This window comes from Xiphias gladius, chromosome 2 (genome assembly GCF_016859285.1).
Source record: "Xiphias gladius isolate SHS-SW01 ecotype Sanya breed wild chromosome 2, ASM1685928v1, whole genome shotgun sequence".
NCBI lineage: Eukaryota > Metazoa > Chordata > Actinopteri > Istiophoriformes > Xiphiidae > Xiphias > Xiphias gladius.
This window is the reverse complement of record NC_053401.1, coordinates 17,626,313-17,638,688: the sequence shown is the minus strand read 5'-3', so window position 1 is coordinate 17,638,688 and position 12,376 is coordinate 17,626,313. Positions and strand designations below refer to the sequence as shown.

General features: G+C 39.8%; 1 protein-coding gene across 1 annotated transcript in view; it reads left to right on the top strand.

The window, feature by feature from the left end:
• The first annotated feature begins 1,763 nt into the window (after nucleotides 1-1,763).
• Nucleotides 1,764-12,376, top strand: part of aldh1l2 (aldehyde dehydrogenase 1 family, member L2) — a 30,209-nt gene continuing 19,596 nt past the window's right edge. The window contains exons 1-3 of the mRNA XM_040147139.1: nucleotides 1,764-1,997; nucleotides 4,391-4,535; nucleotides 11,139-11,373. Of these exons, the coding sequence (XP_040003073.1) occupies nucleotides 1,950-1,997; nucleotides 4,391-4,535; nucleotides 11,139-11,373 (428 nt within the window). The 5' untranslated portion in view covers nucleotides 1,764-1,949. The remainder of the gene's footprint in view (nucleotides 1,998-4,390; nucleotides 4,536-11,138; nucleotides 11,374-12,376) is intronic.

Genomic DNA, 12,376 nt, shown 5'->3' with positions numbered 1-12,376 from the left:
TTTTTAAAGCTTACAGCTATATGACTCTGAGTTGTGGAGGGAAAATGTATGACAGAGCAGATTTTGGTCCTTTGCAAGGCTCAACCTTGGTTCAGTATAAACATTTTGGACCACATCCCTTGCATCTGTCACAAAAGTTAAGAACTCATTTGTACCAGTGAGTGACATGAGGGGTACCATTTTGCTATGGTTTCCGGGTTGAATGACATGTTTCCCTGGACGGGTGTGCAACGGGCTTTGAGGTACGTTTTCTCTCCTCTGGTGGGTGTGTTAGAGGTTTTACCCAATCAGCAGCGACGTATATAAGACCGCAGTATATAAATAGCAGTGCGCATGCGTAACACGGTATTCAACGCACCACCGTTTCCTTTCAAATAAACGTTTTGCAGAGTTTCGTCGGGGCTGAACGTTCTCGGCAAAGCAGCGTTCCAGCAGCAGAAGAGCATTTTAACCTGTTTTATAAATTGTGTAGTCACCCTATGGGACAAAAAGGCATTGAATGGGTGGAATAAATGCAAGAGTGCAAGCCAGGAAGATATCAGGTCAAGAGTGTGCAGTCTAACTTGTGAAAGACACACCTGTGGTTCTAAGGCCGAGTGCACTTTCCCATCCAGAAGAAATAACTGAATCTTTGTGTGTCACCAACCTGTCTCCCTGCAGGTTGTGAACCCACAGTTTGAACCTTTGCTCCACAGGAGCCTGTGCAATGCAGTTGAGTGTGGATGGTGCCGGATCTGTGTTTGATCAGAGCTTGTTCTGTGTGGGAGTCCAGGCAGGTGTCCAGCAGGTGAACGCTGCAAAGCCAAAGAGCCACATCTATGCAACTATACTGAAACTGGAAGAAAACGACTTAGAAGTTCATCTTTACGTTGTACAAAAACGTTTGTGACGCAGAAGGACACAGTGCCTTTTCAAAAATATCCTCACTTTACCAAAACGGAGATCAATTTTAGATTTTTAGAATTGAAAAATAAAGAATGATACACAACAGTGCCAGCATACTAAGTACTTTATGGTTAGACATTGTGCAGTTTGTATAATAATGGTTTATTTATGCACCAGAAATTCATCAAAGTTACTACCTGTCTACCACCCTAGCCTCTGGTTCTTGGCACTGTCTATCACAGGGCTATAAAAAAGCTAGACGTTTGTTTTACACCATTTGTAACACTACAGCCTGAGAATTGAAACAGAACTCTTATAACACCTACATTACTATATGAATCATGTTATTATTAAAAAATAAAGATGATACACATCACCAGAATTGAATTAAATGAAAAATCAATAGGATGGAAAACACTCATATCAGGTTTAGTCATTTGTTTAACTACTGTTAGTAAGGAATGGCTAGTACTACAGTAGATAATATTAACATCATGATTTTCGGCTATTATGTAAAAAGCTGTCGTCTTGCATTGACACCTTGTTGCTGTAAATTACATTTAAATATTTCTGTATATTTTTCAAAATGTTTAAATATCTCTTTTAATCGACTTTTATAATGTATATTAACATTTTGATCGAATCGTCGATTAAGAGCAAATTGAGTAAATAATACAAAGAAATAGCCAATAATTCGTTCAGTCATTTAGTTTGCATTCTACATTAATATTTTAGAGGACAAGTTGTTGGGTATTTATGCCACAGTCAGTGTGGCCTTGAGGGTTGTATAAATTCCCACGCGTGACCGCGCGGTAGGGGAGGTTGTGAGCGCGTACGTACAGTGCGTGGCAGCACGTCGCATGTCTGCGGCTGCCGAGTATAAGCTGGCTGTGGCGACGCTAGACCACAGCTCTGCCTGACTGATCAGTCTCACCCACACACACGCATACACACACACACACGCTCATAGAGGCAGGTGTGTATGACCAGCAGCGCCGACAAATTCCGCAAGATTTGGATTGATTTTTATTTTGAATACATTTTTATACACAAACATCGCCATTATGTTGTGGACAGCGAGTCAAGTATTACGGAGATTCTCCACCTCTAACGTGAGTAACGCTGCATTTGCTGCTTTGGTGCAGCAGGGAATGAATAGTGCCTTTGATGCTTCTGTTGCATTGATAAAAAATCATAATGGTAAATACTGGTCGTGGTGACATGACGAGGACTCGGTGGGCTCTAATTGCCGGTCCGTGAGTCATAGTTCATTTCCAGGTCTTCATAAGTCATCGCGACCATGCTACTGAATTTTCAACAAAACCCGTACATGATGGAGTACAGTATTATCAGTGCCAGTTTGCCACGTTACCCCGAACCACCCCACCCCACCCACAGCTCTGAACGGAACTGGCCCTTACTGTACAAACTCTGAATGAGTTGCATCAGCATATCTCCGCACTATAGACCGCCGGCGGCTTAGTGGGGATTCTGTAGGGTTGCAAGCGACCCACAGGACAGCGACACGTGAACAATCTGCTCAGCCACTCGTCATTGTTATGGCTGTTTTTCAATCAGATGGATTTACCTGGTGTTGTAAGAGCTATCTTACAGTAGGTAGCTGCTTTGAATGCATCATGAAGCACGTTGCAAAATGCAGTGTAAGTCGCTTGACAGAACCATTACTCTGAGCATGGTAAACCTGAAACCCCCCTCTTTCACACATGTGCTGCTGCAGTCAGCTGCACCTGAACTTGTCACTCGGTGGATGAGGGCGGTGCTTTCTGTCAGGCTTTGACCAATGGTTAAGATTTACTGACTATTAGGCCTCCTCAGTCCCACCCCTGTTCAGTTCATCTTTGAATACATTGCCATGTGAACGGGTGTAAAAAATCCCTTAAAACTACAAGAATTCAAAGAAAATAAAAAAATTTAAAAACAAATGATGAATCAATGGCTTGATGATTAGATCAGAAGATTATTTGCTTATTTTGTTTGACTGATTAGTCAGTTTTGTCTTTTTTAAAGCAAGTATAAACTGTTTTGTGTGTGCAATTTCTCAGATTTAAGGATTTACTGCTTTTCTCTGCTTTCAATCTTTGTCACTTACCTACGCATTACCCAGTGTCACTTAAAGTTTTGAATAAATACATTTTCAGTAATACTGGCAGTTTTTGTAGGCAGTGGTGATATTGTTTGCAGCGACTTAAGCAGGTGTTGTCCGGTGATGAACATGTGGGGGTTGGGACTGTCTTTTCATTCGAATAGTACACTTCAAATATTTGTTTGAAATCAAAATTTACAGTGTTGAAGTTCATCAGAGCATTGGAAGTAATTTGCTTTGTGGTTCAGCAGAGGGCGCTCTTTAGATTCACTATCAGTAAACCAAACTAATAAATAAAAATGGAGGAGGACATAAGCAAGCAAAGCCATGCAATTGGATAATCACGAAGCAGTGTGTGGAAGTATTTTGTGTTCTTCACCATAGATGGTCAAATGGACAAAAGTAGCTGCCTTACTTCACAACAACAGCGAATCTAAGGACTCTCCTGATGGATTGATGCCCAAGTGGCCGCAGAGTCAGCAGAGACTAGTGCAGTTATATCAACTGTACAACCTCATCTTAGCTGCCTGCTTTTCATCAGAAGGTGGTCAAAAGGCCATCAACGATAAAATAGCAAGATGTATGCTGTCCATTGGTATTGTCTCAGGAGAAGGTTTTTAGACCTGGGTAATGACAGAACTGTAGCCACACAGGGAAATATGTTTCTCATGCTTTTCTAAAATGTGACAGCCCTAGTGGAGGTTTTTTTCTCATGATTTCACTTGTATATTTTTCATTTGTTAAAGGTGCACTTGACTGATTTTATATGTCAGAGTCAATTTATGAGTCAAGGGAGCACTCTTCAGCCTGTAAAAACCGATCAATAATAACCCGGATGACATCACAGCTTGGGCTTGCAGGCCACAATTTTTAATGAAATTGACACCTGAATTACAAAGAGGGGTGTGAAGTTTGAAAGACCTGGCCATTTACCAGTGGCAATGAGACGCTTCTGAATTGCATTATGGGGAATTTAAGATCCAGTGTTTTTGGAGCTTGAACCATATATGGGACTAAAAGTCAGGGTATCTCAGCCTCTGTTCCTTCAATTTTGACCATTGTTTTACTATTTTTCCCCCACAAGTCCCCCAATTCTATGTTAGTGCAACATAAAATTGCTGAAGTGCCCCCTTAAGAGTTGTGTTTTGTAGGCCCCCCTGGCTGCTGGTACAACTGCAGTCTTCTGCAGTTGTTTGATGTTAAGACCAGCTCTCCTTTGGGCCAGTTGCATAACATCTACAGTATGGAACTGACAAGAGGTCAAATCTCTTCCTACTGAACAAGAATTCTGCTTACAGTATTACAAAGTGTGAAGTAGTATCAGTGCATATGAGCATTTCCAGAATTTCAGATTTACACTGAGTATGGTTGAATCTAATGTGTTGTTTACTCTCGTTACAGAATTATTACCAAAATAAGCTAAAACTAGCTATAATTGGCCAGAGCCTGTTTGGCCAGGAAGTGTACAGCAACCTGAGGAAACAGGGTCACAGAGTGGTGGGTGTGTTCACTGTCCCTGACAAAGATGGCAAGGCTGACCCCCTAGGTGAGTTTACTCTTATTTGTCTATGTTTATCTATTGGTTCTCTGGTTTTCTTCCTAATTTGTGCACCAGCAGACTGCGGGCACCATTACAGTCTTCTTCGTCCTTCAGTTAGCTCTTATTACTCTGGAGTGGTTTATTTTGGTCTCTAGGGTGTGTACTTCTTCAGTTCGGTTCAGTTGGTGTCATTTGCTATTTGCTTTCTGATAGAAGCGAGAACACAGTCCAGACTAACTAGAAGAGACAACATAAAAATACCTAGGTTTATGACTATATTGGCATACATTGCATTCAAGAAGTATCCAGACCCTTTCACTGTTTTTCACATTTTGTTAGTTGCAGCCTCATCCTAAAATTGTTAAAATTCATTTTTTTCCCTCATCAATCTACAATCAATACCCAAAAATGACCAAACATGAACAGAATTTTAGAAATTTTTGCAAATTGATTAAAAAAGGAAAACTGAAATATCACATTGACATAAGTATTCAGACTTTACTCATTACTTAGTGGAAGCACCTTTTAGGCAATGATTACAGCTTTCTTGGGTGTGACGCAACAAGCTTAAAATATCTGGATTTGGAGATTTTCTGCCAGTCTTCTCTTCAGATCCTCTCAAGCTCTGTCAGGTTGGATGGGGACTGTCAGTGGAAAGCCATTTTCAGGTCTCTCCAGAGATGTTCAACTGGGTTCACAAGTCAAGGCTCTGGCTGAGCCACTCAAGGACATCCACAGAGTTGTCCCTAAGCCATTCCTGCATTGTCTTGGCTGTGTGCTTAGAGTCATGTCCTGTTGGAAGGTGAACCCTGGGCCCACTCTGAGGACCTGAGCACTCTGGACCAGGTTTTCATTTGCTCCGTTCTGCTTTCCCTCATCCTGACCAGGCACCCAGTCCCCGCTGCTGAAAAACACGCCCACGGCATGATGCTGCCACCACCATGCTTCATCGTTGGCATGCTTTTCCTCCAGACATGACGCTTTGAATTGAGGCAAAACAGTTCAGTCTTGGTTTCATCAGACCAGAGAATCTATTTTCTCACAGTCTGACAGTCCTTTAAGTGCTTTTTTGCAAAATCCAAGCAAGCTTTCATGTGTCTTTCACTGAGGAGAGGCTTCCATCTCGCGACTCTGCCATCAAGCCCAGATCAGTGTAGTGCTGCAGTGATGGTTGTTCTTCTGGAAGTTGATGAGGGGAAAAAATGAATTTAAATGATTTAAACATAAGGCTGCTACATAACAAAATGTGAAAAAAGTGCAGAGGTCTGAATACTTTCTGAATGGACTGTAAATGTGGCATCTTACAACCAACAGCCTGCGTTTATTCATGCTTAGAAAACAGAGTAGAACAAACTACAGTCTGGATTCATGCGCAGCTAATTACTCAAATCCTTTTAAAGTCCATTGTTTTACTCCCAAGTGCAACAAGGTTTGCAGGAGGCGAGGTTACCAAAACTCAATGAACAAGCTCCTTGTAAGCAGTATTTGGGGCAGGGCCTTGCTGTCAAGACAAGCAAAGGAAGCAGTGCTCGACCAGTTACAGCTAAAAATAGACATCCATTAGAAAATACTGAAAGGGAAGCAATATCTCTCCTTACATATCAGAACAGCGTTCTGTCACATGAAGGATCTGATATTGCCTGTTTGCATTCATCTTGTAACTTACTGCTCTCTTGTGGCAGCAGCAGGCTATTACCTCTGGAAGCTAGGTTGACTACCAGCCGTTGCATTTATTATTTTCATGGGCATGACCCTGTCTCAATGATTTTTTTCTTTTGTTTTGGTTGTTTTCATTGGCCTATTCTTTGACCAGATGATTGAAATAAAACTAAAGAATATTTATTTAGAGAAAGTTTTTAACGGCAAATTTGGCTTCTGCTGTTAAGGCCATATTAATTTTTTTTTTTTTTTTTTTTGGCCAATTGTAGGGCAGTAGAATAAGCTGTAGACACAACACTGACATATTATCATCCTTTAAAGTTTGTGCTAATATCTGGCTCTTTAGCTGCTAAATGCACCACTATGTTCACCAGCTAGTCTCTAACTGTTGCTGTCTGCTGTTTGTTCCTGTGCAGGCAGTGGACAGTGGCTTTTTACAGCTTTTTCTCTGAAAACAGCTGCTGCTGCAGTAGAGATAGTTTAGAGGACTTTAAAATCAAAAACAATGAGCAGAAAAATGCTAAAATGCTCCATGGAGCTGAAGGGAACTGCACAGTTGGTGTTACTTCTCTGTGGGTTTTGTTGCTTTGAGAAACTCCTTTCACGATGCATGTAGTCGTTAATTCAATCCATCGTTAATTAAAATATTGCAAATAGTGCAGCTTTAAATGGAAAAAAAAACCCCAGCCCTTGTATTTAGAGGAAATAATGAAGTTCAGTACATAGACTTATTGGACAGTAGCTTTCTCCAGCACTGCATAAAATGACTTTTGTTTTACAAACCTTGGTGTTGGGGTAGCTCTGTGTATTTCCTTAAAAAACCTTTCTGAAGTCCAAACATAGTTCAGATATGCTTCAGTGATTGTCCATATCTTTCATTCTAACTATTTACAGAAAACTTGTAAACTTTAAAATAAAAAAGGAAAACTTGGTACACAAATTAAACACAGTCAAATACTTGTGTACTCTGTACGCTCAATAGATTTTGTAATTAACAAAGCAAGGCATAAAATGACTTGTTCTAAATATGAAAGAGCTCTTTACATTGTGTTAAGGTCCATATTAAATACTCTTTGATGCCAATGTAGACCTAGTTAACATTACAACTGTAAATAAAAGAATACAGAACTCACTATATTTATTTCTCCTTTTTGTATAAACGGTCCTTTTACCTGGTTTGCTTATATTTGGACATTTTGAAATAATAAAAAATGCAACAGATCAAACATTTGGTATTGGTGTCGTACAAAAATAGTAACACAGAAAATCTCAGATGTGATGGCCTCCGATGAGCCTGTGTCCTCACTCTGGGTCATCAGAGGCCTTTGTTGCGGCTGAGGTAGATGTGTGATGACTCCTCCTCCTCCTGGACAAAGAGTAGCATTTATTCTGTGTTAGCTGTGGGATAGTGACTCCTTTTTCTGTGCAGGGAGAAGCCCTGTGTGGCCTGGAAATGCACCTCTGAGGTGAAAGTATGCAATTGGACTGTGGTCTTTGGTATGATGCAATCGTTCCAGGAAGCATCAGCGATCAGCCTCTTTACCTCTGCATCTCATCCCCCTTTCCTCTGAGTATTTGCAACTAGTGTCATCTATTTCTCCTCTTACTACTGGTATTTCTAGTCATCAACATGTTCCTGCTGTGCCTGAATCCGCTTGAGTTTAGATTTTTTTAATGCATTTTAGTGCTTCAGCATTTAATGGAAAAGGTTATTAGAAGATAGATAATGTAGTATTCAAAGTGCACATTTACTGTTGCAGTATGTTTGAACACTGTTTGGACTGTAGACTTTAATACAAACATTAAAGTTTGTTTTATAGGTTTCCACAAAAGGAATCACTTAGTACTTAAAGTATTTACATTATAATCTCCATTGCTGGACTTAAAAAATGATCAGAACCAAAACTTTTTAATATAAAACCAATACTTATAAAATATTAATGAAGTTCCTTTTGGGACATTTTTCGATAAGAAAAGCTGACTTACTGAAATATTGACTATATTGTAAACAGATAAAAATGAACAATATTTTGTGGTATTATCATAATGTCAAGTAAGGCTGTTGTCTGTGTCTCTCAGACACACACACACATTGACACTGGACCTCCCCATGCTACTTTTTATCAGGTGTGTATAGGCCTATGTTTACGTGTTCTAGCTTACATGTACCCGTGGGTTTGCGAGCTGGTGGGGCCGCCGCTGGTGCCCTTTGACCTCAGTGATATACTGTAGCATAACAGTCTAGCTGTAGGACTGATCTGGAGACAACTGGTTCATCTGCTGCACTGTGCCAGGTTTGTTATAGCTGTGTGTTTGCAGGTACAGCAGGTAGGTCTGGCTCTGCCTGGGGTTAAAGCGTGTCTGACTCATGTTGAAGTGGCTGAGACTGCCACATGTGACTACGCGTCTAAATGGCCCTTCAGAGAGAACATTTTATTATCCATGTGTTTGTCATTATGGACATGTAGTATTGCAAGCAGGAGTCATTTTCAAAACTTTCCATGTTGGTTACATCTAAGGATACTCAAAAAGGACAACTGGGAAGTGACCAAATAGCATTCCGTTCACAAGCTACAATGTTGAAAAGTGAAAGATAAGACAGTTAGTAAGCATGGATGGACTTTGTGGAAACTGTAATGTGCATTTGGTACTTCTGGACCTGACTGCCAAATCTCATTTCTTGGAACATCTTAGCATTGCAAGTTTTAACAATCATTTAAAGTTGATCAATTATGATACATTACCTATCTCAAGCAAGTTTTTATTCATTTATTTTTTCTGTAACTTTTTCACTGAACAAAATCCACAACAAAACAACATTAATGACAAAAATAAAAACAAAATAAATATAAAAATAAAAGGGGGGGGGGGCGCACAACGCTCTCTTTATAACCATTGATCTATTCTTTTCAGAACAGCTGAGAACACGACCCATCTTTTCTCATGTATTCAGTCCAGCTTCCCCAACGTTGTTCATGGGTCCCTGCTTTAGTCGCCTGGCCTGAGTTTGTGATTGACCAGGAATTAGGTCAGTGTGTCTCCATCTAGCTTGATACTCCAGGGAGTACCAGTAGACAGTGTATCTCATTTGGGCAGCGTAATAGTATTCTCTGAGATTTGGCATTGCTAAACATCTGTTTCCCTGTCAATTTGGCGTGTCTTAAATTTTACCCTTGGCCTTGCTCTTGCCCAGATAAATAAGGATATCTGTTCTCTGCTGTATTCTGACTGGTAGTGATAAAAGGAGGTATAGCAAACTCAGCATCAAGTTCATTTTTACCACCTCAATTCTTGAACTAAAGTGCAGTATTAGTGTTGACCATCTTGTCATATCTTTTTGTATCCTATTGTTTATTATGATGTAGTTTATTTCATACATTTTGTTCAGTTCCATAGTGAACAAACCCAGGTATTTTATTTATTTCACTTCACACTTATTATTTATAACCTGATATCAGACCGTAGTCACCCAGAATTGTCATAAGTTTGGGGAATGTTGAGTTTGAGATAGATAATGATATCATCTGCAAAAAGTCCCGTTACATGTTCCTCTTTTTCTATATTGATTCTTCTCAGCTCTTTGTTTTGACTGATAGCTTGAGGCTCTAAGAATAATACAAAAAGAAGGGGCTAACGCAGCAGCCCTGGCAAGTGCCTTTAAACAGCTTATCAAATGGCCATTGATCTTTATTCTAGCGGTTGGATCTCTATATAAAGATTGTATGCAACTAACAAATTGATTATTAAAACCCAGCCTCTCCATTGCTCTATACAGAAAATGCCAGTTTTTTCTATCAAACGCCTTTTCCTTGTTGAGACCGACCAGAGCTGCAATTAGACGTTGTTTATTTGCTTGTTCTATAGTGTGTAGGATACATCTGATGTTATCCTGTGTTTGTTGACCTTTTATAAACCCTGTCTGATCTTTATTTATTAATTTGGGCAAAAAGTGTTTGATTCTTTTAGCGATATAGATGTAAACAATTATAATCTGTGTTTAAAATAGAAATTGGATGATAATTTTCACAACATTCTTTAGTTTTACTTTCTTTTGGGATGACTGAAATCATGGCTTCTTTCCATTATGGTGGCACCATCTCAAGCAAGTTTTAAGTTTATACAAGTTGATTTTCACATTGAAATGAACTGAACCTACAAAGTAGTAGAGCTCCTCATCACATATCGTTCAGTGAATAATAAAAAAATTGCAGAACAGCAGTGCCACAGATGTTTGAGTTTATTAAGAAGCAGTGTCTCCATTACATAGAGTTGTGCTAAAGCCCCCCCAGACAAATGACATATGTAGATCCAAACCCTGCAGCAAACAGATATAAAAAATTAGATTGTCCTAAAATTGTAATATACTGTTACTTGACAACCACAATTCTTGACCAACCTTACAAGTCTTAACAAGTCAGTTAAGGTGTTTTTTTTTCTGAATAGTAGCGTGCCCATCATTATCAGAATCAACCTCAAAAATCTAGTATCTCTTCTAAGAAGATAGGAAATCAGTTTAAAAACTGGTGCAATAGGGGTTAAGGTACTGGCCAAGGACAAGCAACTGGCCAGGCAAATTTGTTACATTTCATTCCCCATCTCCCTCTCCTGCTTCACTGTCTGTCAAATCTTTACTATCCCTATCAAATAAAGCCAAAAAATGCTCCAAAACATGATTATATATTTTTTAAACTATATTTATCAAAGTAAAACATGGTAGGTTATTTGTAGATAACAGGTAAATGATTTTCTCAGCTGATTTTCCTTAAATGAACAATTTTATGATATACTCACTGTCATTATATGAAATTAAATTTATATGACAGAAGATTTTAGTTTAAGACCCAACACTTCTATGATAGAGGAAGCATGGTAAGTCAGAGCTTGTCACCCTGCAGCAAGACATAAGTTCTGCTCTCTAAACTGTATTGATAAACTCCTTTTCTCTGTCAGCGGTGGCAGCGGAGAAAGACGGGACGCCGGTGTTCAAGTTCCCACGGTGGCGGGTCAAGGGGAAACCCATCGCAGAGGTGGTGGAGGCCTACAAGGCAGTGGGCGCCGAGCTCAATGTCATGCCCTTTTGCTCCCAGTTTATCCCCATGAACATCATCGACCACCCTAAGCACGGCTCCATCATCTACCACCCTTCCATCCTGCCCCTGCACAGAGGAGCCTCAGCCATCAACTGGTGAGAGAGGGGAGGAAAGAGGAAGAGTCCTTTAATGATGAGGGGTTTAAAACAAGTTTCAGTGATAGCTAAGAATATGACAACTCATGGGCATACCATTTTAATGTACACTGTTAATATGTCCTGTCTCCGCTGTCATTACTTTTTAAACTGTTTATCTTGGGTTGCTGTGGTGAGGAGGTAGGGAGAAGTGGGGGAGATGTGTCCTCAGACAAAATGTTTTTGATGCTAGAGTGATGTCAGACCAGATCTTGTGACATCACACAGGCTCTGAGTAGGTAGCAGAGAAAAACCATTTACTAATACAACACAAGCCTTTCTAGCTGTTTTTTCTTAATTGGACACATGACCTCAGGTACCTAAAAATGTATAGAGTATATACAAAGTATCACAATTTTATGTCAAACTCCAAAACTGATGGATACTACAGTTGCCATTTTGCAATTAAATAGCATCTTTTCTTAGACCTGCCCTGCCCTCTAAATCTCAGCTTCTTTCAAACTCCATACCCTCAGTTTGTAATGCAAGTTTTGTGTTATAAACTTTTGGTGTCAAAGCCAAGTCCAGATTACCCTGATGACATCAACAGCGTTACTAAACACTTTGAAAAGCTCATCCACAGCCACAGCACACATTAGACAACTGTTTTCACAGGCTTGGTGATACTCTTCACGACAAGTAAACTGAACTTTGGATAGAGTGCCCCTTTAACGCACCATCTCATCCCTGGTTAGTGAGTGTTACTGATTTGATGGGACCTGTACTGAGAGTTAAGAAATGGGTTAACATCCTCACTTACTGCTGTAAGTCATTGCTTATATGGATTCACAGTAGTAAAAAAAAAAAAATTAAACATCACAGGTCCATATACAAACCCTCCCAATTTTCCTCACTGTAATGATAGAACACCTCACAAAAAAGCTAGGAATATCAGTTAAGCCACAACTGTAGAGAGAAATGTGTTTGAGATGTAGCCCCACACAGAGCCCAAAATTTTAGGGGT